Consider the following 24995-nt stretch of genomic DNA (forward strand, 5'->3'; position numbering starts at 1 on the left):
CAAGTTATTATTACAATTTTGCTGCATGTCTTTTTTAAAACTTTTAATACTTTACTTTTTGAAAATGGCCATAATGACACATAACCAGGAACCAGGACTGGAAAGGCCAACTTCAGGTGACTGATGGTGGTTCTTGTATTTACCTGTTAGTCTTCCTGGCAGGTTATGATAATTACCATTATGTTACAGAAAGTCTTTTACAACTTCTCTTACTGTGGTTTCTCTCTTAACATTATAGACTAGATATCAACATTGGTTTTATGCTCTTTATGTTTTTCAAGTGTTTTACCTTAATTTCCTTTTATGCATTTTACTACATTTACTTTATTTTTATCTTTTTACCAGATGTTTGGTACAGATAGTCTAGCTGCTTTGTGCCATAAAACACTAAATCAATCAACCAACCAGCCATCACTGAACAACTCCCTCTTAATGTTGCAAACGGGTTCTGTGTTGATGACTTTCACATCTCATGTCAGTCATCAAACATGAGCTATATTGAGCTGCAGACTGCCCTCAATCGCTCACTGAAGTGGACCACAACAAACAGTTTTAACTTTTCTTTCTCTAAAACTGTTTGCATGTACTTTTGCTGCCAGTGGGGTATTCACCCTGATCTTAAACTCTGTAAAGGTGAAGTTATGCTGCCTGTGGTCCATGAGACAAAGTTCTTGAATCTTATCTTTGACCAAAAGCTGACCTTTATACCATACATCAAGTAGTTACAAGTCAAATGTACAAGAGTACTGAACATTCTCTATGTTCTCTCTTCCAATAATAAAGATATATTGTGCTCCTTTTTTTGTCAATACTAGACTATGTATCTCTGGTCTATCGCTCTGCCAGGACTTTGGCCTTAAAAATGCTGGACTCCATTCTTCATCAAGGACTTCAACTCTGCATTGAGGTTTTCTGAGTGTCCTTTCTTTAAGTCATCTGAAGAAGACTAATACTCCCAATTGTAAGTAGTCTTATATTTGCTAAGCATCATTTGAGCCATCCTTTCATTCCCATTTATACAGATGATTTGAAATCAGGTGACATTATGGGCTCTGCCATGGTTTGTTGTGATTTAATGGTTGCACTCAGGATCCTCTCTATAGTTTCTGTGTTCAGTGCTGAACATTACACCATTTCTCATGCCCTGGATCACATTGGAGCTATGCAGTGCATGAGCTATACTATTTATACCGATTCACTTAGCTCTCTACTGGCCTTGAAATTCCTTCACATTAGTTTTCACCCTGTTCTCATTGATATTCCAAACTGACTGGCTCGTTTCTCTTTATTATTCATTTTTATCCAGTTATTCTGGATATCAGGTCACATTGTTATTTCTGGAAATGAGCTTGCTGACACTAATTAAGTCTGTCTGCTCTGATGCTATTACGACTCTGCTTGTGTTCAAGGCTTGATACCATGCCAGCTGGCAGTTGACTTGGAGTGACCAATGTGATAACAGAACTTTTCCAGATAAAACCTATTGGAATTTGTCCATCTTATTTCTGTAAGGATTGGAAGGAGAAAGTTGTCCTAGCTAAGCTACATATTGGACACAGTTTCTTAATTCATAATTTTCTTTTATCTTGGACTGATACACTCAAGTCACAACAGCCTACATTTTGCTGTCATACCATCATTAAAACTGTGAGCAATGGCACCATTTTAAACATTTTTACCGTGGATTCACCCTTGATGTTAGACAATGTCATTAGCAATGGTAACACTGCCCACCTCAGTTGTTTTTAAATTATTAAGGACCATTGGGCTTATTAACTCTTAAGTTTTTAATTTGAAAATTGGACTTTGCTTTGTTTTAATATGATTCCTTTTTATGTATTTTAATAATTTTACTGTTATTTTAAATTTTGTACCAGTTGTTGAATATAGATAGCCTAGTTGCTTTACACCAGTAAACACCAAACAACCTACCAACCTTCTCCTATTAGCTCGTGGGCATTTGTGGTCTCATTTATATTCTCGTTTATCTGGATCATTTTTTTCCATCCCAAAACTTCAGCTTCTTTTTTGCTGATTTTCTTTCCTTCCATTTTCCACCTTTGTCTTCACCATGATGCAGATAGACTTTGTCCTGTATATGCACTTTACTCTTATACTGCTCTCATGGTGCATCTTCTCATCTCCATATCTCTTTGCAACCATCTGTTTGTGATCTTTTTCCTTTCACCAGTTGGGTTCAGCTTTTGTTTTATTTGTCTTTTTCCTCTATTGTCTTCCTCCTTTACTTTGTTTCAGGTGTCTTCTCATCAAATTGGCTGCCTTACTGTTTTCTGGCTTTTGATATTCATTGTTTGTTAGAGGAAATTATTTAATCAGGCATGTTCACCTCTCACTGTTTGCATCACATTGCAGTCCCTTTCTCTTCTGGCTATCATATTCCACCTGTAGCCAATCTTCAGACTTCAATGAGACATTGAGTGGGTAAATTATTTTTTATTTTTTTTTATTTTCTTTCATGAGTCTTATTTCCCTTTTTATTATTTCTCATCATTTGGATTCTGCTCTTAGGCAATCAGATATTTTTTAACTGTTCTAATCTGCACCATTCCTCCATGTTGCTTTGTGTATTATAATTACATTTGCATGTGGTGCACACTTCTGTGTCGGGTGTTCCACAAGACTGCTGGTGGGTTTATTCTTGTCTGTTGTCCTGGACTTCACCCATCCATTGACTATATGTGTAAAGCAGAATTTGATAGCTGGCTGTGCCTGCCATGCCTTGTACTAAAGAAACCATTATGGTCTGCTTTCATAAATAGGGTTTCATGGTCACCCATTGCACTTTCCTCCAGAATTTCCACAGCATTCTACTCCCCTTTTATTCTAGTGGAATTAGAGGGTCCTTATCACTTTCCAGATTCAAGCTACTGGAGTGATGGACTATGGGAGTATCTTCCTGAATATGATAAGGAAATATAAACAAAATCTAGAAATGATTATTAAACCATTCATTTGAGATTAAGGTGTTGGTGTTCTGCTGGTATAGATGATATTATCTCCTTCAATATGAAACATAAAAACAATAATGGAGTGAGACATCAAAATTTCAGTTCATCTCATGTGGAAGTTGGTTCTCAGTGCTTGATTTTGGATTTAGAGTAGAACCAGTTAATTTAAACTCTCACATGTGTATATGGGTATCTGTATTTCTTCCTCATTTATCCTTCATCAGTGTTATGGAGACACTGGGGATTGTTACAGTTCTTTCTTCTATTCCTCTTTGTATTGTATTCTGAGGTTGTTTTTGATCTTGGATTAGTTCCAGTCACTTTCATTTTTGAGAAAGTCGACATATATTATGTAGACGTACTTTTGTTACTGGATACGGAGTTCCCATATCAATATATCAGTTTATCTTATTCACGTGTACTCTGTTCAAGAATCAGGAGGATTCTAGGTTCCCTCCAGTCTCTCGAACTTGATGGGAATGCAGTATAATCCTCTTTTCTGCCCTTGTCAGATGGATGGATTTTAAATTATAGTTCACTTGCCATCTGTATAATCCTCTTTCCTACTCCCACAGGGATGTTGGTTCCTGGTGGCCTGGGTTTTGGATTGTGGTTGACATGCTGATGGCATGACCTTTTCTCCTACCCTGCCATGTATGTTGGTGCCTTGCAGCTGGGTTTTGGATTGTAGTTGACTTACTGACGGTATGATACTCATTCTACCCTGGTTGGATGTCAGTTCTCTGTGGTATGGGCTTTGTACATGCTTTACTTGCTGTGTGCATTCAGTCATGCCAAAGGCACTTTACATCAAGGAGCACATCCATTTTTTTTACCCACTTTTAAATTCTATGGGATTGACTTTCATGAATATTACATGTGTTGGATCAGTATATAACCATAGTTTTCTTCTACTTGCATGTGCTCTTCTGTTTTTCCACTCACATATGCAACACTTTTGTCAGATGGGTGAAGAGTACACCTGTTTCAGAAATGGTGTGGTCTCCCACATCAGATCTTTGAATTTGACTCTCTCATCTTTAGGACTGTTCTTTGAAATCTGTCAAAGGATGTTTCTTTCATTCTCTTGCATTGTCCTTCCACCTATTCAGTGTAGGATTCTAGATATTTATGTGAGTGGAAGTTATGTACACTATTGGAAGTTATAATTTTCCTATTCTGAAAGTGCATTTGCAACAGGTACTTACCTCCTTTCATCCTTCCTTCCCATTGAACACCAGTTCTTCCAATTTCAACAGGAAATAATAGTTAAGTAGAATTGAATAGAGGTATTCATGTGTGTAATGAAATTATGTTGCACTGTTAATTGGTGGTGGATTGTTGCATAATGATTTGCATGAAAGATGCATTTCAGGTATTCAATTCCAATGGAGGAAGGTAAAAGACTTGTGTCATGCATGAAATATTTTTTGCATATAGAGTGCAGCACTGAATGAGAACAGCTATTTATAGGAGTGGAAATAAGTACTTATTGGAAATACATTTTCAGGATAGGATAATTATAACTTCTCTTTTTTTCCTGCTAAATATTCAGTTTATCTCTGTTGTCAGCTGTCATAAGTTTCTTCTTTAACATTAACTTGAAATATATTCATTATTAAATTTTAGGGGTTTGTACTTTTGTTTAAGCTGTTTGATCTTCTCAGTTTCCTTACTTATTTCTGGATGTTGCACACACTTAAGTCCCATAGTGGAATCTAGTGTCTCATTTTAGGGCTTCATTCGTATCTCTTTACTTTGTTACTTTTGTTCAAAACCTTCTATCAGTTTTGCTTTAAATGTTGGGCAGGAATATTGTCACTTATGTTGTTAATTTCAAGATTAATTTTTCTACATTTTAACTCTTTAATGGTAAATTCCTCTTTACTATGAGACAATTTTTGAAAATTATTTCATGGAAAACAATTTCAAACAGTTTGGAATTCATACACTTTCTGTTTGTGTGAAATGCTCATATCTGTCGTCAGAATTTTATAAATAAATTCTGGATGATTATTAACTATACCAGTTTGGTTGTTTATCTACATAAAATTAGGTGGATGCTACTGTCAGGTATTTTCTGGAAAGTAGACTTTTTTTGTTTTTTGGGCACAGAGCTTTTCTGTTTCTTTTCAATTTGCTGTGGTCTTAGGATAACATCTATTTGATGATCAGGTTATAGAAAGAATGGTTTCTTTATCTTTTGTCCATTGTGTTACCTTCTTGTATATACACTTAGTTCCACCAGAGTGTCATCTATTTCTATTTCTTCCCCTAGCATGAAAGTTGTCTTTATGCTTTCTCAGGTTGCACTTCCCCTTTCATTATGGTGGTTCTCACATGTTATGGTAAAAGTATAGAATTAAATTTAAAACTAATATTTTATTATGAAAATAAAATTGGAATATATTGAGATACGTATCTTCATCACATATATTTACATTACTACCAACATCTGAATATTGTGGATGAAGATGTATCCAGTTATTATTAAATAGGTGAGAAGTAACTTTGGTTAGGCAAGTAACTTTGTAGCTGTTAGTGATTTGTTTTAGAAAACTTTTCATGAAGGTTGTAAAATAAGAGCTTCAACATTTCAGTTAACACTTTGAATGAAAGACTGCTGTATTTGAAATTAAATTTTTCCTGAGCAACAGTAATAATTTGTACAAGTTTTTTTCTCTTTTTTTAATATAGTGGTCTATCAGCTTATGTCCAACAGATGGCATTGATAAGAGTTCTTGGCCACCTGAGATATGCTCATGTCAAATTAGAGGTTTTAAAAATCACTCATCACTTTGAGGATGGTACTATTCGTGTTCGCTGGCGAATTAGAGGAGTTTCTGGTCTGAGAGCACTGTTCTTTTTCTGGAACTTCAGAGTTTGGGAGTGGAAAGAAATGATGAAAAATGAGTCAGAGTAAGTGAAAAATGTTCTTTCCTAAATAAATATCTTGCTTTTCATTTTCATAAAAGTTTTTATTAAACAAAATTTTTAATTGTGGAGAAAGGGAAAAGTTGTTTATTAAAAAACAGTTTTTTAAAACTGCAGTTTTAAATGTATTTTAAATATTTGTCTATCATAAACAAAACTTTTAGGTTCTATGATTTCTTCTTGGTTATTGAACTATATATAAATACACACATACACATCCTTTCAGATTTACAAGATATGATGAAAATTTCACTACTTCATACGGATATTTCACTTACACTTGAAATGCTTTAAAATTACTTTAAATAAATGACATATATGTAATTAAGGGTGGGTAATCAGAACAGTTAAGTTTTTTGTCAAGTAAACTCAAGTTATTTTTGGTGTATTCACATTCTATTGCATTAATAAAAATTCAGCACTTTATATTAATGGTAATTTGAGGGTCATTACTGAATCTTTCCAGGTTATTGATGTGTTACATAAGCTGGTAATGAATCTTCTAATCCAGTGATGTCAAATTGAAATTTTGAGAGAAAGGACATTATTATGTTACATAAACAATATCTCAAGTTTGAATAGTGTAAAAGCCTATCAAAAATTATGGAAAGCCATTGATGAGTAATTAAGGAGTATCACAGAATTTAACTAAAACAAAATCTGTCTTAACTTCTAAAATGCACGTAGTCTTCACTTATTTTATCACTCTCAAAGTAATTTTTAAATGCAACATATTTAGTAAGAACTATGCAGAAAAATGGAACTTTATTAGGAACAAACATGTGCGACTCTTAAAGAAACTTAAATAGCATTCTTGAGCTTGTGTAAATGTCTTAAACATATTTTGTTATATTTGTTGTAAGTATGTTGTAAAGGAACAAAGGCAGAACATTACAGTATTTGTTGAAAAAGCATATTACTTGTATTGTTGAATAAAACTTGGAGATCGAGACAAATCATGGATACTGTACAAAGTTTCACTGTATGTGTTGAAAAGCTGAGATAATAGGCTAAAGGTAAAAAAAAAGTCTTTGACTTTTGGAATTCCAGTGGTATGGCATGAGCCTATAAACCAGGGAGATTACTGCAGTTTTTGCTTATGTAATTTGCAAGGCCACAACACTCGAAATAAAAAGGAAATTCCATATCTAAACCTTTAATCTTTTATGAGGCCTGTTGCTCGTGGACCTGATGTGCCTGTACCTACATCTCCAGAGACTCTTGATATAGTTTACTCTGATTCTGAATCTGATATCAGTAGAAATTATGATGATGATTATTTTTAACCTGAATTATATGGTGAACTTAATAACGTTGGTGAAACATTTGGGCCTTGAAAAGGATTCTTCAGTGACTTTGACCTAAGAACTTACTTTCTTCATTGACATCATTTTACTGGTCCAGAAATCATGAGAAAGAGTTTATACCATATGTTCTGCAAAAAATTTCATTTGCTGCTTGCAACAATATTGCTCAATTGATATCAATGTTATGAGCTGCAGTCTATAAACCAAATGAGTGGTAATTGTTGATTGATTTCTCCAAAAGAAGTGTAAAAGGTGTTCTTCACAATGTAAACACATGTAAGTCTTATCCCTGTTGCTCATTCAGCTCACTTGAAGAAAACGTATGAAAATTTCCAACTACTTTTTAATAAGATCAAGTACAAAGAACATGATTGGCTATGTTGTAGAGAATTAAAAGTCCTTGTTGGATAAATGATCCATTTATATAATGTTTCCATGTTTTTTGTGTGAAAAAGACAACAGAGCACAGAATCAGCACTCGATAAAGAAGAAATGGCCAAGTAGAGTCAGCATGATATCAGAATAAAAACATTGAATCTAAAAGATATTACCTCTACATAAAACTGAGCTTGATGAAGCAGCTTGTGTAGGTCTTAGACAAAGATGGCAACTGTTTCGAGTATCTATGTGGATAATTCCAATCTCTTTTATCAACAAAATTCAAAGGATTTTTCTTGGGCCTCAAATTAGAAAATTGACTTCAGATGAACAGTTCAAAAGGACAATGAAGAAAGTTGAAAAAGACTTGTGGATTGTGTTTAACCCTTTGACGACTACTCACTCTTTAACCCTAGTGTCACCGGTATTCTTTACTGCACATGACACAAGGGTTTAGTGTCTTACATTCAAAACTTTATTATTTTACATTACTTTTTGTTTATTTTATACTAATTATAATACCATAAAATCTTAGATGATAATCCTTATTTTAGTAGAATAAATGTTTTAATTTCTTCATTGCACAAGGAAACATTAAAACAGGTCTTAAATTTCCCTAGTGTGATTCACATGACACATTTTTTCATAGTACATCATCTTTATTTTATCCAAACCCCTCAAAAAAGAATGAAATTAAACATAAACTACACTTTGTAAAATTTTCATTGCTCAGGCAAACAATATTTTTATAGTCTTCAATTATTTTGGTTACAGAGGTATTGAGTGGAAAGTTACATCCTATTGCCACACCTATCTATCACATTCTGTCTTTCAGAATTTGTTAATAGTTCTCTTTTACATTTACTTGCATATATTACCTTTAACCAGTAGAAAATCATGGTTTTCATCTATCAAATGATGTAAAGTATAACTTTATGTTCTGAATGGTTAAATGTCAGTTTCACTAAGAGTACCAATATTGTTGCCATGAGAAAGTTAACAACTAGCTTGAATGAATTTGTAATGACTCTTGTCGCATAGTTTGAAAGCTAGAAAAATTTTGAGAGGTAAGGAAATTTGTCTACTTTTTGAATGTTATTAGTAAATATTGTTTAATGCTTTGTTTAATGAGATAAAATTTATTAATATAAAAAAATTAAGGTTAACTCTCTCAAACAATTGACAATTAAAAACCAAAAGCTGACTGGTTAAGTATTTTGTGTTTATTCTTTGTGTAATTATAAAAATTCTTAATGTAAAAATAGTTTTAAATTAGTTAAAACTAAGTTAGGTAATGTAAGTAATATAATAAAAAAAGGTTTATGAAGCACACATATGAGCAACTTACTAGTTCATGGGTAATGTAATTTGTTAGTGTAATGTGAGCTGCACATTCTCTGAGTAATTTACAACTTATAATGGCATGAATAGTAGTTAGACAGTGTTCAATGGTCAATAAAACAATAAAATTTAAGTATAAAGGGATGTTTAGTTTTACAAATTTACTGTTACTTAGGGTAAACATGTAGTTTCATGTTACAATTTGAAGTTGTTCTGGAAAATAACAGATAAAATATAAAGTTTTACTAAAAACGATGTGTGAAATGCATTTGGGAGGTTATAGGGATTACACAAAGGAAATTTGAGATTTTTAAAATAAAGAAAAGTATTTTCAATTTTAACTTGAAGTACTTTTGCATGTGGTCTATTCAAAACAAATACTCTATATTTATGAATAAATCTTTATTTTATTAAACATACTTAATAAAAAACATGATTTTTTTGTGTGTGAAAGACTTTTAATATCTGAAACTGCAAAACTGTGTGAAGATAGATATACATACTATATTATTGAAAGTCAGAAGTATTAAATATGTAAAGAGTGTAACGGAGTCATGGGCTGACTTGCAGGCAGACTGAGTGCATTCTCTCAGTGTAGCCATTGAAGTTCAACTAATATTACCTGCTGTTACATGAAATATTTATTTGAATTAAGAATGCAATGTGTGAATGTAGCATGCATGAACTAATTCAAGGGTTTATAGTTAAAACAAAGTGAAGAGACTTGAGACTAGGACTTCCAATAACACACACACATACATATCTTTATTCATGTTTATTACAGGCAATCATTTTAATTCTATTAACGTGATGACTGATGTTTAAGAAAGAATGACATTAAAATTACTTACAAAGAGCTTGGGAGTGAAATGGCCTGGTTTTTACTTAGCAAGAGACATCTATACTTGTTCCTCAATTCCTTCTTGACTTCTCTCTCTTCTTCTTCTGATGAAGATGAGATCTGTGATGTGATTCTTCTAGATGATGATCTCAATCATGTCTGATTGCTTGCTAGATTTTGAACATTCTGGCATCTGTTCTAGGACCTTTTATACTAGCTTCGGGGGGGATTGATTACTAACATAAATTCATAAAATATTAGATTGTCTAGAAATAAATATCAGAATTCTCATGATGATATTTAGAAGCTGAATATCGAGTTACATACTGTTCGTTGGTTGGTTTAATCCAACTTTTGTCACTTACAAGTTGTCTTAATTGTCTGCTGTTTCAACTCTACTCAGAGTAAGTTTCACAACCCCCAAGGCAGCATGGACAAGAAGAACATTTGTCTGATTTTTCTCTGCGACTTCAAACTTGGACGAAAAGCTACCGAAACTACACAGAACATCAACCAGTCATTTGGCTATTCATTTGTTACTGAATATACAGTTCAGCATTGGTTCCAAAGGTTTCAACATGGAGATGATAGTCTTGGAGGCCATTCTCAGATGAAAGCACTTTAAGGGAAGCAGTTGAGACAGACCCTTGCACAGTGGTATGTGAGCTTGCATAAAATCTAGGCACAAGCAAATCAAGCATTGTCAAACACTTGAGAGCAATTGGAAAGACAAAAAAGTTGAATAAGTGGGTTCTGCATGAGTTGGCTGAATATCAAAATCAGCATTTTTATCTTTTCCTCCTCCTCCTCATTTTTCTGTACCTCTGTGTGAAGATATCAGATCATTTGGACAGGAAAGTCATCAAAGGGTCTTTTTCTTATCTTTTTGTTTATCTCTAAAATACCTGGAGGACTAGTATTTTGTCACTGAACTTTCTTCTCTCAAATACTAGCTGTTGGATCTTCATCTGAATATGGAGGGGGTTTCTCTATCAGTCCTTTTCTCTTGAACTATTGATTATCAAGATTGATGTCTCAAATGTTTTTCTGTGTATTCTCCTTCTCCAATTTTGGCTCTTTATGTATTTAACTGCAGCCTTCAGTTTTGTTTTCATTATTATACAGGTTATTTGTTCCTTCTGGTCTTTTCTTGGAAGGCATCCTTCTTAGCCATGCCATATCTCCTTCATGAAGTTGCTCATCTTGGTTGACTGATTAAACTTTCTAAATAATTTCTCACTCAAACTCAATAATTGATCTACTCTGGAGTCTTTTTCAGTTCTTGAATTCATAAGGCTGAGTCTTTCCCCATCTGTATGAGAGACATGGAGCATCTAGTCACATTTTGTAGGATCTGTCTCTTTTTGGGTACTTTCATGTCTCTCAAACATCTTGTCTCTTTTGACTGCACTCGTACGGGGTTTCGTCAGTGGACTTTGAACAACCAATAAAATATCTTCTTTGATCCTCTTCCCTCTCTTGTGATGCTGCCACCTTCTCTTCTCAAGGATTTGTTTTTTTGACTTCATCATGCCAACACCACAGTCAGCATTTCACTGCTGCCCCCAGTGTCTGGATTTCCAATTCTTGACTGCTGTGTCTCTTAAGGGTTGGGTTGCATTTGTGGATGACACCAAGGTCTTTGGCCTTATGTGTAGCATACTTTCCATATCAATTTTCTGGAACTCTTGACCACCCAGTAATTATGTTCCTATTTCTTACTTCAATTGGTGGACCATTTGGTTGTGATCCATTTTGACAATTCTATGGCTGTTTCCTATATCAGTAATTATGATGATTCACTATATGAAGATTTGCTTTTACATGATGGACTTTTTGTTTTGAGCCCACTCAGATTGGGTTTTTATGACCCAGGGGCTTTGAATTTGGTAGCAAATCATCTTTCTTGATCAAACAGAATTGCTTCTACAGAATGATCATTCCAATCTCTGGTATTTCATTGGGTTTGTTCTTGATTGAGCTCTCCCATGTGAATTCTTCTCTTCCATTTTCTTCTAGTGAAATAGGAAAGCCCTTGCTTTACCATTACCAAACCACACTGAGAAGGTTGATATGGATGTTTCCCCCTCATGGTTTAATACCTCTGATATAAGACAGAGTGGATGCACCCAATGATCAGAAGTAGGAGAGGATAGGGGTATACAACAGGACATACTCTATGTTGAAAATTGAACCATTCTCAGTTATTGTGGCTAGTTCTGCACATATTCGTTTTGGTTTGTACATTGTGTATTTCTCATATACTGTATGGTTTCCAACCTTGTGAGATATAAAGGCTAGTTAAGCAGCCTTCACATTGTACCTTCCTATGTGACACTTTAACACCATGCAAGAAGTTCTTTTGACTTTTCTTCACTGTTACTTGTACTGAATGAAGAGTATTCCATACTTCAAATGGATGTGGTCTTCCTTCTAATGAAGTTCCTAGTAGGTCTTCCTCCAACCACCCACATTAGTGGGTGACACATTCATTTTTGTCAGTATATTCTTAGAAAGGAATTCCTCTTTTTAATTACTCTGTATACCAGTTCCTCCACTATCTTATCAGTGCAATATTCTACCTATTTGTTCTGTGGAGTGGTGAGTAGCATTTATGAAATTAACATTTTCTTTGCATAAAAATATATTTCTGATAAACACTTAATTTTTCCATAGTCACTATCTCTTTTCACCACTTGCATCTTTTTTTAGCTTATCAAGAATGATCTTTTGATATACAGAAAGTTCTCAAGGGGAGTGCTGTGCACAGAGCATGTGTTGTTTTTCTGTTGGTAGAATGATTGTATCCTAATGCTGATTGTATCATAGACCTTAGTACATTTACAGTTGGGAGTTTTGTTCAAAGGCTCAGTGTACATGCAAAACCTTATTGGCAACAACATGAGGTATTGACTATCTGCTCTATGAAGAGGAAGATATTTATTTGAAGTACATTTTCAGGAAAGGAAAATGTTTACTTTAAAATATATGCACAGTATAAATAACTAGATACAAGTAATTGTTGATGATTTATTTTTAGATGTTTTACTTGAGATTATATTAGAGGTTAAACTATTTCCTATGCAACTTTTAAGAGAAAAATAAAAACAAAGAAATTAAGATGTGAGGAGAAAACTATAAACAGTATTTTACCTTGTACTTGTGGAGGTTCTTCCCAAGTTTAAATTATTTGTAGTGAAAAGTAGTTTCTTTTCAGAAAAAGGAAGCACTGATAGGATGTTATAATCCATTCAAAAGCAAAGTGGGTAGAAAATGGAGGAAAAAAGAGAACAAATGTTTTTTAGTACCATAAAACAAAATTATGCATACTGTAATATTCCTAGATGTTTTTTTTTTTTAAAAAAAGGGAGTATGTATATTGGAAGCAATGGAATTCAACATTTGGCAGGTGTTGCCTCAAGGGAATTTTTTTCTCCTGAAATACGCATTGAGTAGGGGATAACATTTAGACAAATTACATATACTATTTCCTTTTGACAGATGTCTTTTTTGTTTTTCATACTTGTTCTGGTTAGTATGCCATGTAAGTACGTCTCGTGTACTGTACATTTTCCAACCTATTGCCCACTGCCAAGCTGCACTGGGGAGGTAGATATGAAAAGTTCCTCCTCAGGTTGGTGTAATTCCATTGGCATAACTGATTGGAAAGAAACTAAAAGCTTGATAAACTCTGATTTTAGAAGTAAGGATAAATTTTCAAAAAGGATTATATACCACTCTACCTGAGTAACATTCTTACCATTTTTTTCTGTAGAGATTTTTATTCTGAAAAATAGTTTTTAAACAAATGTCAATTAGGTACTACAGATAGGTTGTTCTTGCAAACTTCAAACAGTGTAAATTTTTTCTTTCCTGTTTACAATTTTGGTCTTACTCATTACATCAAATAACATTTAAAAACTTGTGATATGTTTATCTTACAGCTGTTGGGTCATTGTAGATGAATAATTGTTTAAATTACATAATAGTTCAATATTTTGAAACTGTTTTAACATAAACAGTAGATTATAACTTTATTAGCAGTACACTTTCTAATGATTCAAACATATATTACTTTAAATATTTGTTAACAAATGAGATATATTTTTGCATCTTTTTTAAATTTTCAGAACTAAATAAAAATAAAATAATTTGATTAAATGTAATGTTATAACAACACAGATATTAGTTTTCAACATAAATTCAAAAATAGTAGATTAGCCTTTTATGTTGAATGAGATTGTATGAACTGATTATCCACATTTCTAAAAATTGGGTTTAAACATCAAATACGAGATTTCATATATATTTAATATATAGCAAATAGTTTTATTTTGGTTGTAAGGCATGTTTTATAATGATAAACATGATACAGTAAATGTGATGTTTTTTCTTGATGACTGTATTTTTTATTGTGAGAAATAGTAAAAATGACAAAATTGAAATATTTTGTAAACATTTTGTTTTTATTGTTATTACTGGTATGTTACAGATCTTGTTTGTTTTTAAAAACTTCGGAGGTACTGTACAAACATATTATTCATTACAAATCTTTGATAAAGTGGTCTATCTACAGTATCCCAGAAAATTTCACCTATAGGGCCTAGTAAATTTATTCATGTCACTCTTTGACTAAACATAGATTGAACATTCACTCTTGTTGATGCGAATATCAAATATAGTCGTACACATTCATCGTGATTTAACATGTTACAAGAATGATGAGTAAGATTTTTGCTTTCGTACATTTCCTGCTGTTTATTCAGTACTTGTAAAATAAGGTACATTTGTTCACTGTATATATTAATAAGAATTAATTTAGTCTGGGCATTCAGTTTCTTTTCACTGTGAAGTGTTGTATTTAAGCAAGTATCAAAATGACATATCTCTGAACATAAATTCTAAATTCTGTCATTCTGAACTTGATAAAATAATGGGAACCTTATCAGAGGTTATATAAATATCATGCATGAGAATCAAATCCATGCAGAAACAAAATAGAGGGATATTAACAGTTACAACACTAATTACACAATTACATACTTCTAGAATACAATCTTGTTCAGTTTTACTCTGTACAGCAAAATTAATGGTTTGGACTCACTGTTTAAGTTTTTTTCCATTCTGTTGAAGAAGTGATACCTTCAGTGGTTGAATAAATTTCAATTTTCTGTGTCCTTGAACTGCCAGATCTGAATATTCAAATCATTATCATAAGTTCATTAAATGATGTAAATGGTTATTTACATTAGGATAGGCATTAGATGACTTGGATGTTTCTTCAAGTTGTATTATACAGGTAGCAGGATAACCTGTTTTTTTTTTTTTGTTTTACTGGTTCTTACTGACTACTGGATTGGTTCTTTTTTGTTATTTTATTAATTTTAAGAGTATTTCTTTTCCTTTCAGTGGAAGTAGACTAAAATGTGTTCTTATGTGTACATAATTCATAAAAGACTGAAGTATTAATTATTAAGATAATGAATATAACTGAAAACAAATGCTATACTAAAATACAAAGAAAACAATAATAGAATTATATGCAAAGAAATATCTGTTACAATGTACTTACATTTTAAAGATAGATTCATCAGTTTTTCTTCCTGTGGTAGAACTGCATAAGCCTGCTTATTATTGATGAAAGGGACAGGATATTTTTATTTAAAAAGTGACAGATTTCATTGAACTTTACATTGTTGTAGACAGATATTAAAGATTAAGATCATCAGAACTTGTGACTGATCTTATCAACATCACCCAGAAACAACTAACTTTGTTACCAGTTGAGTATTTAAAAAAATATAAATTGTTATATTATAAAATTGAATTGTAAATCTCATACATATTTCACATGAATTTAGTCTATAAAGTTGATGTTTTTAGTTCTAAGTAGATATCATAAATACTAAAAGTAACAAGTAGAATTTAATCCATCATAGACAAACCATCTTTCATTTTTAAAATATTCTTTGTTACTATAAAAGTTGCAAGTTGTAGTAAAATAATACCTGTAATCAATAAGCTCATAATGAAACTGTTAAACTTTCATTTGTGTTACAAGTTATAATTATGTGAAAAATGGGTTGATGTATTTGGTAAGAACAGTGAAAGATAACATACCACAAAATTTTTCAAATTCTTAAAATACATAAGCGAAAGAATAACCTCTCTGAAAATGTAAAATATGTGACAAATTATATTTTCTGCAATATTTTATAATTAAGTGAATGAAAACCTAACTTTTATATCATTGATCATGAAGACTGACACAACTAAAAGTATGAAGTCATGAAAGGTAGAACACTTTCAAAGTAAAAGTATACAAGAATTATATGCTAATATTGAATCTGTCCTGAGAAATCACAAGAAGTAGAATATCATGAGCATACATTTAGAGTTTTATATCACTATGTAAAGTGAAAGAATAGATAAACTAGGTTTACTGACTTTTAAGTTCAGTGACATACAAAAGCTGATCATTATCAGTTATTGTGAGCATAGTTTAGTTTTGGTTGTAAAGTATATTCTATAATGATAAATATCATACAGTAGATGCAAAGAAATAGATGTCTTTTCTTGTAGACCACACTTTTTGTTGTGAGAAACAACAAAATTGAGATAGTTTGTCAAGATTTTTTTCTATTAATAAGTATTTACTAATTTTTATTTAACTTTCAATGCTGTAACAAAATTGGTACAATATTACTTGTAGAGACATGTTCAGATAGTAGTGATGATACATACTTGGAACTAATGCCTGCAGCAAAGCTTGGCTGTCCTTAATAATATTATCAGTTTGACCACTGTGAATAATGGAACAACTAGAGTAGACAAAAGTTTTATTTATTGGAAAGTTAAAAAAGTTCACATTCTGGTTCATTCTTGGTTGAGACTCAATATTCCTATTCAGAGTGAGATGGAGATATGTTTGGATCTGTGAGGCTCCATCTCAGGGAGATCCTATACATTTTGAGGAATCATTGAATTTATTTTTCTGGTGCTTACTGTTTAGTTCTTTGGTCTGTTGGATTTTGAACCCCCTGTGGGTTAGTGATAAGTTTAAAGACTTGCAGCACCAAGGCACAGGTTTTGATTCTTTAGGGTAGATGCTACAAATACCTCATGGTTGCTTTGTTCTTTACTCTACAAGATGCCATTTCAATCAGTGATAATCAACATGGTTTTTAAATTACCTATACAAAATGAAAAGGAGGCTTTGGAATAAGTTGCCTTTGATTTGTTTTTCTTCTGTTGTTTCTTCAAGTATGTGATATTGTGGACTTTTTCCTGGTTGCTTCTGAGCCTGCAAATTAATACATGACTGAAAGATCTGGGAACAAATTCTTTTTTTTTCTTCACAAATGGAAATTGTGGCACATGCTGGAAGGTTTACTTGTTACATGAAGAGACAGTTAGGCCTTATCCAATCCATTGTTGGAAATTTGTAATTTTGCCTACCACCACTAGGTGGAAGCATGCTTCTGACTCTCAAATAATTTTTGCTCTGTTAATTTTGGGGTTTTGAAGCAGAGTTTGTATTTCACCTATATAGATCTATGTCATCTGATGGGACAGAGTAAGTCTACAGACTTATAAATGATCTTCAACATCTTGTTTACTTTTAGTACTATTTGTTAGAAGATTCTCAGGATCACTAGTTTCATTGAGGACAAGTTGGATCCATTGTTAACATATTTGTTGGTTCAGTTTATGATTTCTACATACTTCTTGGTTGTTGTCGGAGTCTTAATTTTATTGGCTCCTACAGGGGGGGTCATAGTTTCATCCCTGTTTGTAACTAATCTCTGACATCAGCTTTTCTGTACACTGGTACTCAGAATAGATACTGTTTATATCCAAAGTTTCCACTGCTTAGTCAGATTGCCAGCAGCATTTGTGATTATTATATACTATCATGTGCTATGCAGGTTTAGTTCCAAGATTTTCTTGAATGTGATACCTTGACCCATCGGTTCAGACACACTATGTTTTTGGGTCACAAGTGGTCATTCAGTTCACATCTTCCCCACTATTATCCACTTAATCTGTAGGATTTCCATTTCCTGCAGTTTATCAGGATTTGTAAGTTATAACTTTGGTTTTCTGAATCAGATTGATCTGGGAGATGCGAGACTGTTGGGCCTGTTAAGAAGGGAGATTGTGTACAGTCTTCAGTCATCTTTATTTATAGCAGTCTGTATTTTCTAATGTTCACACATTAATCATTCTTTAATCTGTGTTCATTTGTTTACTAGGATTTTAGATGTTTGATTGGGTTGTAGTTGGCCCTTAGCAATGGAGCCTCAACACTATCAGCATTTGTGGTGCACAAGGGTGCAGCTCCTACTTTTGTCATTTGATCTCTCATAAGCTTAACATGTGCTTTGCTGTATTGTACGTTTTCTCATCCTCTTCATTCCATCATACAGTTCACACACACACACCATTGCATAGACAAATGGTTAGTGCTGATAACATCTTGTCTCCTGTTAGACCATCACATCCTAATTTTGCTTTCATATAAAACCAAGGCAGGCTTGGGACCTCAACATCTATTCATGCTCTAATTTAATATCATCAGTCTGAGTGTTTGTTATTTTCATCTCTTCTCTTAGTTGGACTAAGCTGTCTCCTGTATATCACTCTTGGGTGCAGATTCCTGTATGTGGTGAGAAAAGCTCCCAGAGAAGGTATTGTACTTTCAGTTTATTTCCTCTGGGATCTGAATATCCACTCATGTGTTTGCCATGTGTGGGGACTCTTGAAGGGGATGAGAGGATCCTTGGGATGGGCCCCCCAAGGTCAGTTAGCTGTTCCACTTGTGCTATGACCAACTGAGTAACAGTGTTGGATATTCTCAGTGAGTGTTGTGAGCATTGTGTCTGATGCTGGTGTTTGGGTATAGTGCTCATGAAACCCTGGCATTACTGCAGTGTTCTTGTTTGGCATTGCATTTTCTCATAGGGCTTCATTGTGGGTGTGGTCAGTTTGCATTGAATTTTTTTTCTTTATTATAGATCCCCAAATAAAAAAAAAAAAACAGGTCATAGGTAAACAACCACATCTTGAAGGTTCTGAACAGCAATCTTTAATTTCTTCAACATCTGTACCTCATTTGTTGATATTAAATTTTTTATCAGACAAATCTTTAGGGCAAATGTCAATAGGGACCAGAGGAACTTCCTGGCTTTCATTAGTAAATAAAGAAGCTATGCTCTAGGGACTTTTTGATGAAAATGTCTGTTTCAAAACACAGTGAATTTCTCTTCCATTTGAAGGCCATCGAGAATATACCCATTAAGGTTACTTTCCTTGTTTCTTTGAATTTGTCATGAGGAGTTATTGTTGAGAGGGATTTAAAGAACAATTCCAAGTCAGAGATACTCCACTCAAGAAGTTTCTGCAGTGAGGTATATCTCCACTCACAAAGATGGAATTATGCTGCTGACCAGTGTTCTAATTTTGATGTTAACATCACCACGAGCACATGCTACCATCAAGGCAAGTTACCTAAATTGTAAGATACAGCCATATATGGTGTACCCTCTCAGATGTTTCCAGTGTCAGAAGTCTAATCACTCGAAGGCATCATGTTGTGGTTTATTAATATGTGCTCATTATGGTGGCAAGGACCATAATGCCTGCAAGTGCAAAAATGGACCCTCTCAGTGTTAATTTTAGTTCTTCTCACTCCTTTTAATTTCCTTTTTTATCCCAAGGCTTGAAAGTTACTCAGATGTAAGCTGCTACATTCTGTTCTACTGTTACAGTGCAGACAGATCTCTCCATGCCTCTATTAGAGTTGTTCTCCAACTGTTTGACAAGTCTTTTGCCCTCCATGATTAAGAGTGTAGATGTGTTAATGTTTACTCCAATCTCTTTACCTACCAATCCTTTCAGTGACTTCTTGGCATATGCTTGGGCCCATCTTCTTTGGCTCTCAAATGTTGAATTATTATTCTTTCTCTACCTCAGTTGCTGGATGCTGCTATTTCTGACTACTTGATCCAGGGCAGAATCCATGGAGGGTTAAAGACCTCCATTTATTGTAAAGAAAAATAACATAGTTATAAATTAAAAGGTTCTCCACATAAAGAAAAATGGTCACATTGGTAAAATGTAACTGTCAAGGTTTTTGTTCAATATAGATGACATTAGGGATTTTATTGATTCTTACCACCCTGCGTGTCTCTCCCTACAGGAAACATTTCTTAAACCTGCAGTTTTTTTGTACAGAAATGACAGGTTGTGTGATGGACTAGTGCATGGAGGGTGGCACTCCTTGTCAATCAGCTTGTGCCCTCCCTGTCTTTGCCACTTCATACACACTTGGAGGCTGTAGCCATCTGTGTTTCCTAGGGTTGTTCCATCACTGTTTATTCTCTCTACCTGTCTCCTGGATTTTAATGGACATAATCCCTTTTTGAGTGGTGCCGTTATCGATGGAAGGGATCATTCTGTAGAGCATATGCTCTCAGGTCACAATCTTTCTCTTTTTGATACTGGTTTTTATACTTATTTTCATGCACCTAGTCAGTCTGTTACTGCTGGTGGTCTCTCAATCTACTCCCCTTCACTATTCTCCCACCTTTCATGAAGGGTTGACAGTAACCCATGTGTCAGTGATCATTTTCCTATCATTTTGAAAGAGACTGGCTGTGATCAGTGCCACCTGACCCGTGTGCCCTGGTGGAAGCTGGATCAATGCCAACTGACCTTCTTTCACTGCTCTTGCAGAACTTTATCTTGCCATCAATAGATGACTGTGTGGCAGCAATAACTGACTATATTGTCCAAGCAGCTGTTTAATCTATTCCTAAAATATTGACACATTTTCCATGGTATCCTTGTTCGTGTTGGAATCCTGCCTGCCACGTGGCACTGAAGGCTCAAAAACAAGCCTGGGTTTCCCTTTGTAGGTATCCCACACTTTTAAACCACATTGCTTTTTCAGCAGGTCCATGCACATGCTCAGCAGCTAAGATGTCAAAGCCAGGAGGAATCTAGGATTAAGTTCACAACTAATGTCTTCTACCAACAGTACCAAAATCATATGGGACAAGATTTGGTAGGCCAGTGGGCAGTATATTTCTGATATCACTTTCGATTTTACTCTCCAATGGACAGGAAGTTGGTGATGCGCAGAACATCACCGATACTCTTGGCAAAAGCTTTTCTCATATATCTAGCACTTCTGCTTCATTCACAACCTTTTTAGCCATCAAGACTTGGGCAGAGCAGTCACCTCTTTCCTTTTGAGCTGATTGTATCTATGATTATAATTGCCCTTTTACAAGCTTCATTTTCATTGATCTTGTAGTACATTGGTCAGGCCAGATTATATTCAGTATGAGAGGCTTCACCATCTCTTTCCTGTCTGTCTTGCTGTGCTTCTGTAGTCTTTTCCAGTGTGACCACTTCTTCCACTTATATTTAGGCTCTTTCTGTGGAGGCAGCAATGATTGAACAAGGTGCACCTGGGTATCAAAAGCTCATGTTTCTGGCATAGAGGTTATGCTGTCTTTCACATAACATTGTGGTTTAATTTCTGAGGTTGGCTCAAAGATAATGCCATGCATATTTGGCAGCATTGTCTTTGAGGAGTTTGAATCCTTTTCAGTCACTGGTGTGAACCATAACCCGTTTGTTTGTTTTTTAACTTGGCTCTTTGATGGAGTTTTATTCACAGTCACTGTTGGTTTAAGTGGCTTTATGGAATACTGTTCAATTATTGCAACATGTTTTTAAAGTCCCAGTACTCTCCAGATTTTTTATATAGTTTTGGGTAGTCGGTTTCAAATGACCATTTCAGTATCTAAAAGGTAGATTAAGGTTGTGTTCTTTCTCTAAACCTTTTTGTGATCTGACTTTTATAAGTCATGTATCCACTTTATTTGCAGATTTATTTTTTATGCCTTCTGACCTGTGGATGTCACTGGCTAGAGTGATTTGTGCTATTTGTTTGCAGTCTGCTTGCTTATTCTCCCTATATCCTCAGACCAGTTATTCTTACCCAACACATCATCAGACAGGAAAGGGTTCAATCCTTTACCTGCTCACTCTTTTCCTTTTTGTCCAATCACATTTCAGTATTAGCCATGTTCAGTGAGAGCCTTGAGTATTTTGTTGCCTGCACTTGTACCTTTAGAGATACTAGACATTTTATTCTGGGCTATTTTGGGTAAGATATCTTCTGTGAGTCACATCTAATCAGATTTATTTTTTCTATGCAGACTGGTATGTGGATCTCTCCTAATATCTTTATCTCACATTATTTGTCTGATCTGGTAGTCTCTCCATCTCAAGGTTTTTTTACCTTCTCTCTGTAGCTGTCTTAACTGTTTTTGCTAGATTAGCTTGAGGGATGAGTATTTTTAATTCTACCTTTCAGAATCTTTTAACCTGTTTTCACAGAATCCTACTCTGTGGGGAGTGTTGCCCAGGCATTGGTGCTTTTATCAAACCAATTCTGCACTTGCAATTACTATTTCACTGTAATAACTACTGATTGCAACAGTCTCTGTAGAAATGATGTGTTCCATAAGACTATCTAGGAGTTTACCAGTTGGTTATTACCTTAATATACTCTTCAAAACAAGAAATGCAAAAGGGATATTTTTGTTATTTTAAAGAGAAATATATGTAATAACGTTACAAGCTCAGAGTATGTGATGTTACACGTGTTAAGGCACTGATTGTCAGACCAAAATGACAATAAAAGTTATACATTTTAAAAACGGAGGAAAACATCGGATTTTTGCCAAAATGCATGCTTGTCCAATAAATTTGTTTGAGAGATCTGCATGTTCTGCAAGTGCAACATGTGCAAAATCCCTATAAAAGTGACAGGTTCTCGGTTTCCATAGCTCAGTGTTAAGCCACCGACACGCAATACAGTTACGCCAAGACTGACTGAAGCACAACGCAACAATGCCATTTGTCGCTTGGAAGCAGGTGAATTTCGATCAGATGTAGCCAGAGCTGTGAATGTCCACCCAAGCACCATCACAAGGCTATGGAATCGTCACCAACAACATGGATCAACTCGTGACCGTCCACAATCTGGCAGACCTTGTGTGACCACGCCCGCACAAGATCATTACATCCGGTTACGTCACCTTCGGGATAGGACCACCACTGCGACGTCTACTGCCTCAACCATACTAGGGCTGCGTAGGATTTCCGATCAGACCGTACGCAACCGTGTACGAGATGCAGGAATCCGACCTCGACGTCCAGTCAGAGGCATCATCCTCACCCAGCAACATCGTCAAGCACGGCTGCAGTGGACTCGGGCACATCAGGTATGGCCTCATCAACGATGTAGGCATGTTTGGTTAAGCGATGAATCACGTTTTATGCTTCGTAGGCAGGATGGAAGGACCCGTGTTTACTGTCGCCGAGGTGAACATTTTGCAGCAAACTGTGTGCAGGATGTTGACAGATTTGGTGGTGGCAGCATCATGATGTGGGCTGCTATCGCCTACAATGCCAGAACAGACCTTTTGCACATTCTAGGGAATCTTACGGCTCAACGATACGTCGACGAGATTCTTAGGCCCCATGTGCAACCCATCATGGTGAACGTCAACGACGTTTTTCAACATGACAATGCTCATCCTCACACATCCCGACTCACCACTGTCTTCTTGAGACACCACAACATCAACGCTCTTCCCTGGCTCTCCAGATCACCAGATTTAAACCCCATCGAACATCTTTGGGACGAGTTGGACCGACGTCTGCGACGGCGACAACCTCAACCGAAGACTCTACCTCAGCTTGCAGCAGCTTTGCAGGCTGAGTGGACAGCCATTCCACAGGATGTGATCCGTCATCTCATCGCTTCCATGGGCAGGAGATGTCAAGCAGTTATTGATGCTCACAGGGGACATACTCGTTATTGACGTTGAGTGACGTTAAACTTCACCTAGTGAGTGTGGACTTCACCTTTGCAGACTTTGGATATTCAGCAGTAAATGTGCAAAGTTTCACACATGTCATACAGAACTACCCGGAATAAACTTGTTAACAATTTGTCTCATATTTTACCTTTTGCGTTTCTTTTTTTGAAGAGTATATTTTGGACAGCCACTCATAGGTTACCATGAGTAAAGCTAAAAAGGATTGTGCCTGTCCCTGTACATAATTAGATTGAATAAATAGGGGATGATTTGCTTTTAAGAATTTAGGAAACTTGATTCACCAATAGCACTTTTCCAAAGCATTGTTCCTCATGGCTCCTCAATGTGCATCCCCCTTCCCCTTGGGTTGGTAGACAGAGTACTAGAGTAAATTCCTCCACTCTTGGAGAAGAGGGAAGAGGGTGAAGATGATGACCCTCCTATGTGGATTTCTGGTTGTTTTCCCAGATGTCTGTAGCAGTAGTGCCAGTCTACTCATAATAACAGTTCGGATTTGATGCTCTACTATCCAGTTGCTGTATGCATGACCATTCTTTTTTATCAATATCAGTTTTGTATACTGTTCATTGTAATGGATTTACCATTATATGTTTATTTTCATACCTATGCTTTTTGAGTATAGTTTTCATTTATGCACAGGCAAATAATTTCACCCTGTTATCAGCTGAAAGATTGAAATTAGAGCCTTAAACATGAATTCAAACTTCCTCAGAGCACTTGAACCACATATTTAAATAAGATATATTCATATTGTTACAAAAATTTATGTGACTCATGATTTATGTAGTCATTATTTTATAGGTTTCTTGTTTTGATTATTCATGTTATAACAGTAGTAGTAACTAGTAACTTGCATATAATTGTTGTTTTCAATAAGATAAACTGGCCATTTGGATAAATGGAAAAAGAAATACTATGTAATAAAGTTTTCCAGTAACACTGTTTCATGTAATTTAATAAATTATGAACATTTTTCTTTAAGTACTTCAACAATTATAAAATGTGTTTGTTTATTCTTTACAGAAAGAAATTTTGTGTTTGAATTTATTTTTATTTTTTTTTTTATTTTTGTTCTCAGATGGATAGATGGTTTTTCAATATTTGAAGTTGGAGGAGATGGCCTAGTGCATAAACATACATGTGAAAAGGTTTGTGTTTTAAGATTAATTTTCAATATTTAGCATTTTTATTTTCCTACAAAATATATCATTAATCATGTAACTAAGGTACTTCCTAAAATTAATGTAATACTGTCATAATATGTAACAATGATACATTTTCAAAGGGAACTTGTATTTAT

General features: G+C 34.6%; 1 protein-coding gene across 2 annotated transcripts in view; it reads left to right on the plus strand.

Annotated features, from left to right (window-relative positions):
- LOC143244786 (uncharacterized) overlaps positions 1 to 24995 on the plus strand; it is a 58781-nt gene that overhangs the window by 28619 nt on the left and 5167 nt on the right. For both annotated transcript variants that reach the window (XM_076490105.1, XM_076490107.1), the window contains exons 4-5: positions 5667 to 5888; positions 24774 to 24843. In XM_076490105.1, the coding sequence (XP_076346220.1) occupies positions 5667 to 5888; positions 24774 to 24843 (292 nt within the window). The remainder of the gene's footprint in view (positions 1 to 5666; positions 5889 to 24773; positions 24844 to 24995) is intronic.

Source organism: Tachypleus tridentatus, chromosome 2 (assembly GCF_004210375.1).
Source record: "Tachypleus tridentatus isolate NWPU-2018 chromosome 2, ASM421037v1, whole genome shotgun sequence".
In the NCBI taxonomy this organism is placed as follows: domain Eukaryota; kingdom Metazoa; phylum Arthropoda; class Merostomata; order Xiphosura; family Limulidae; genus Tachypleus; species Tachypleus tridentatus.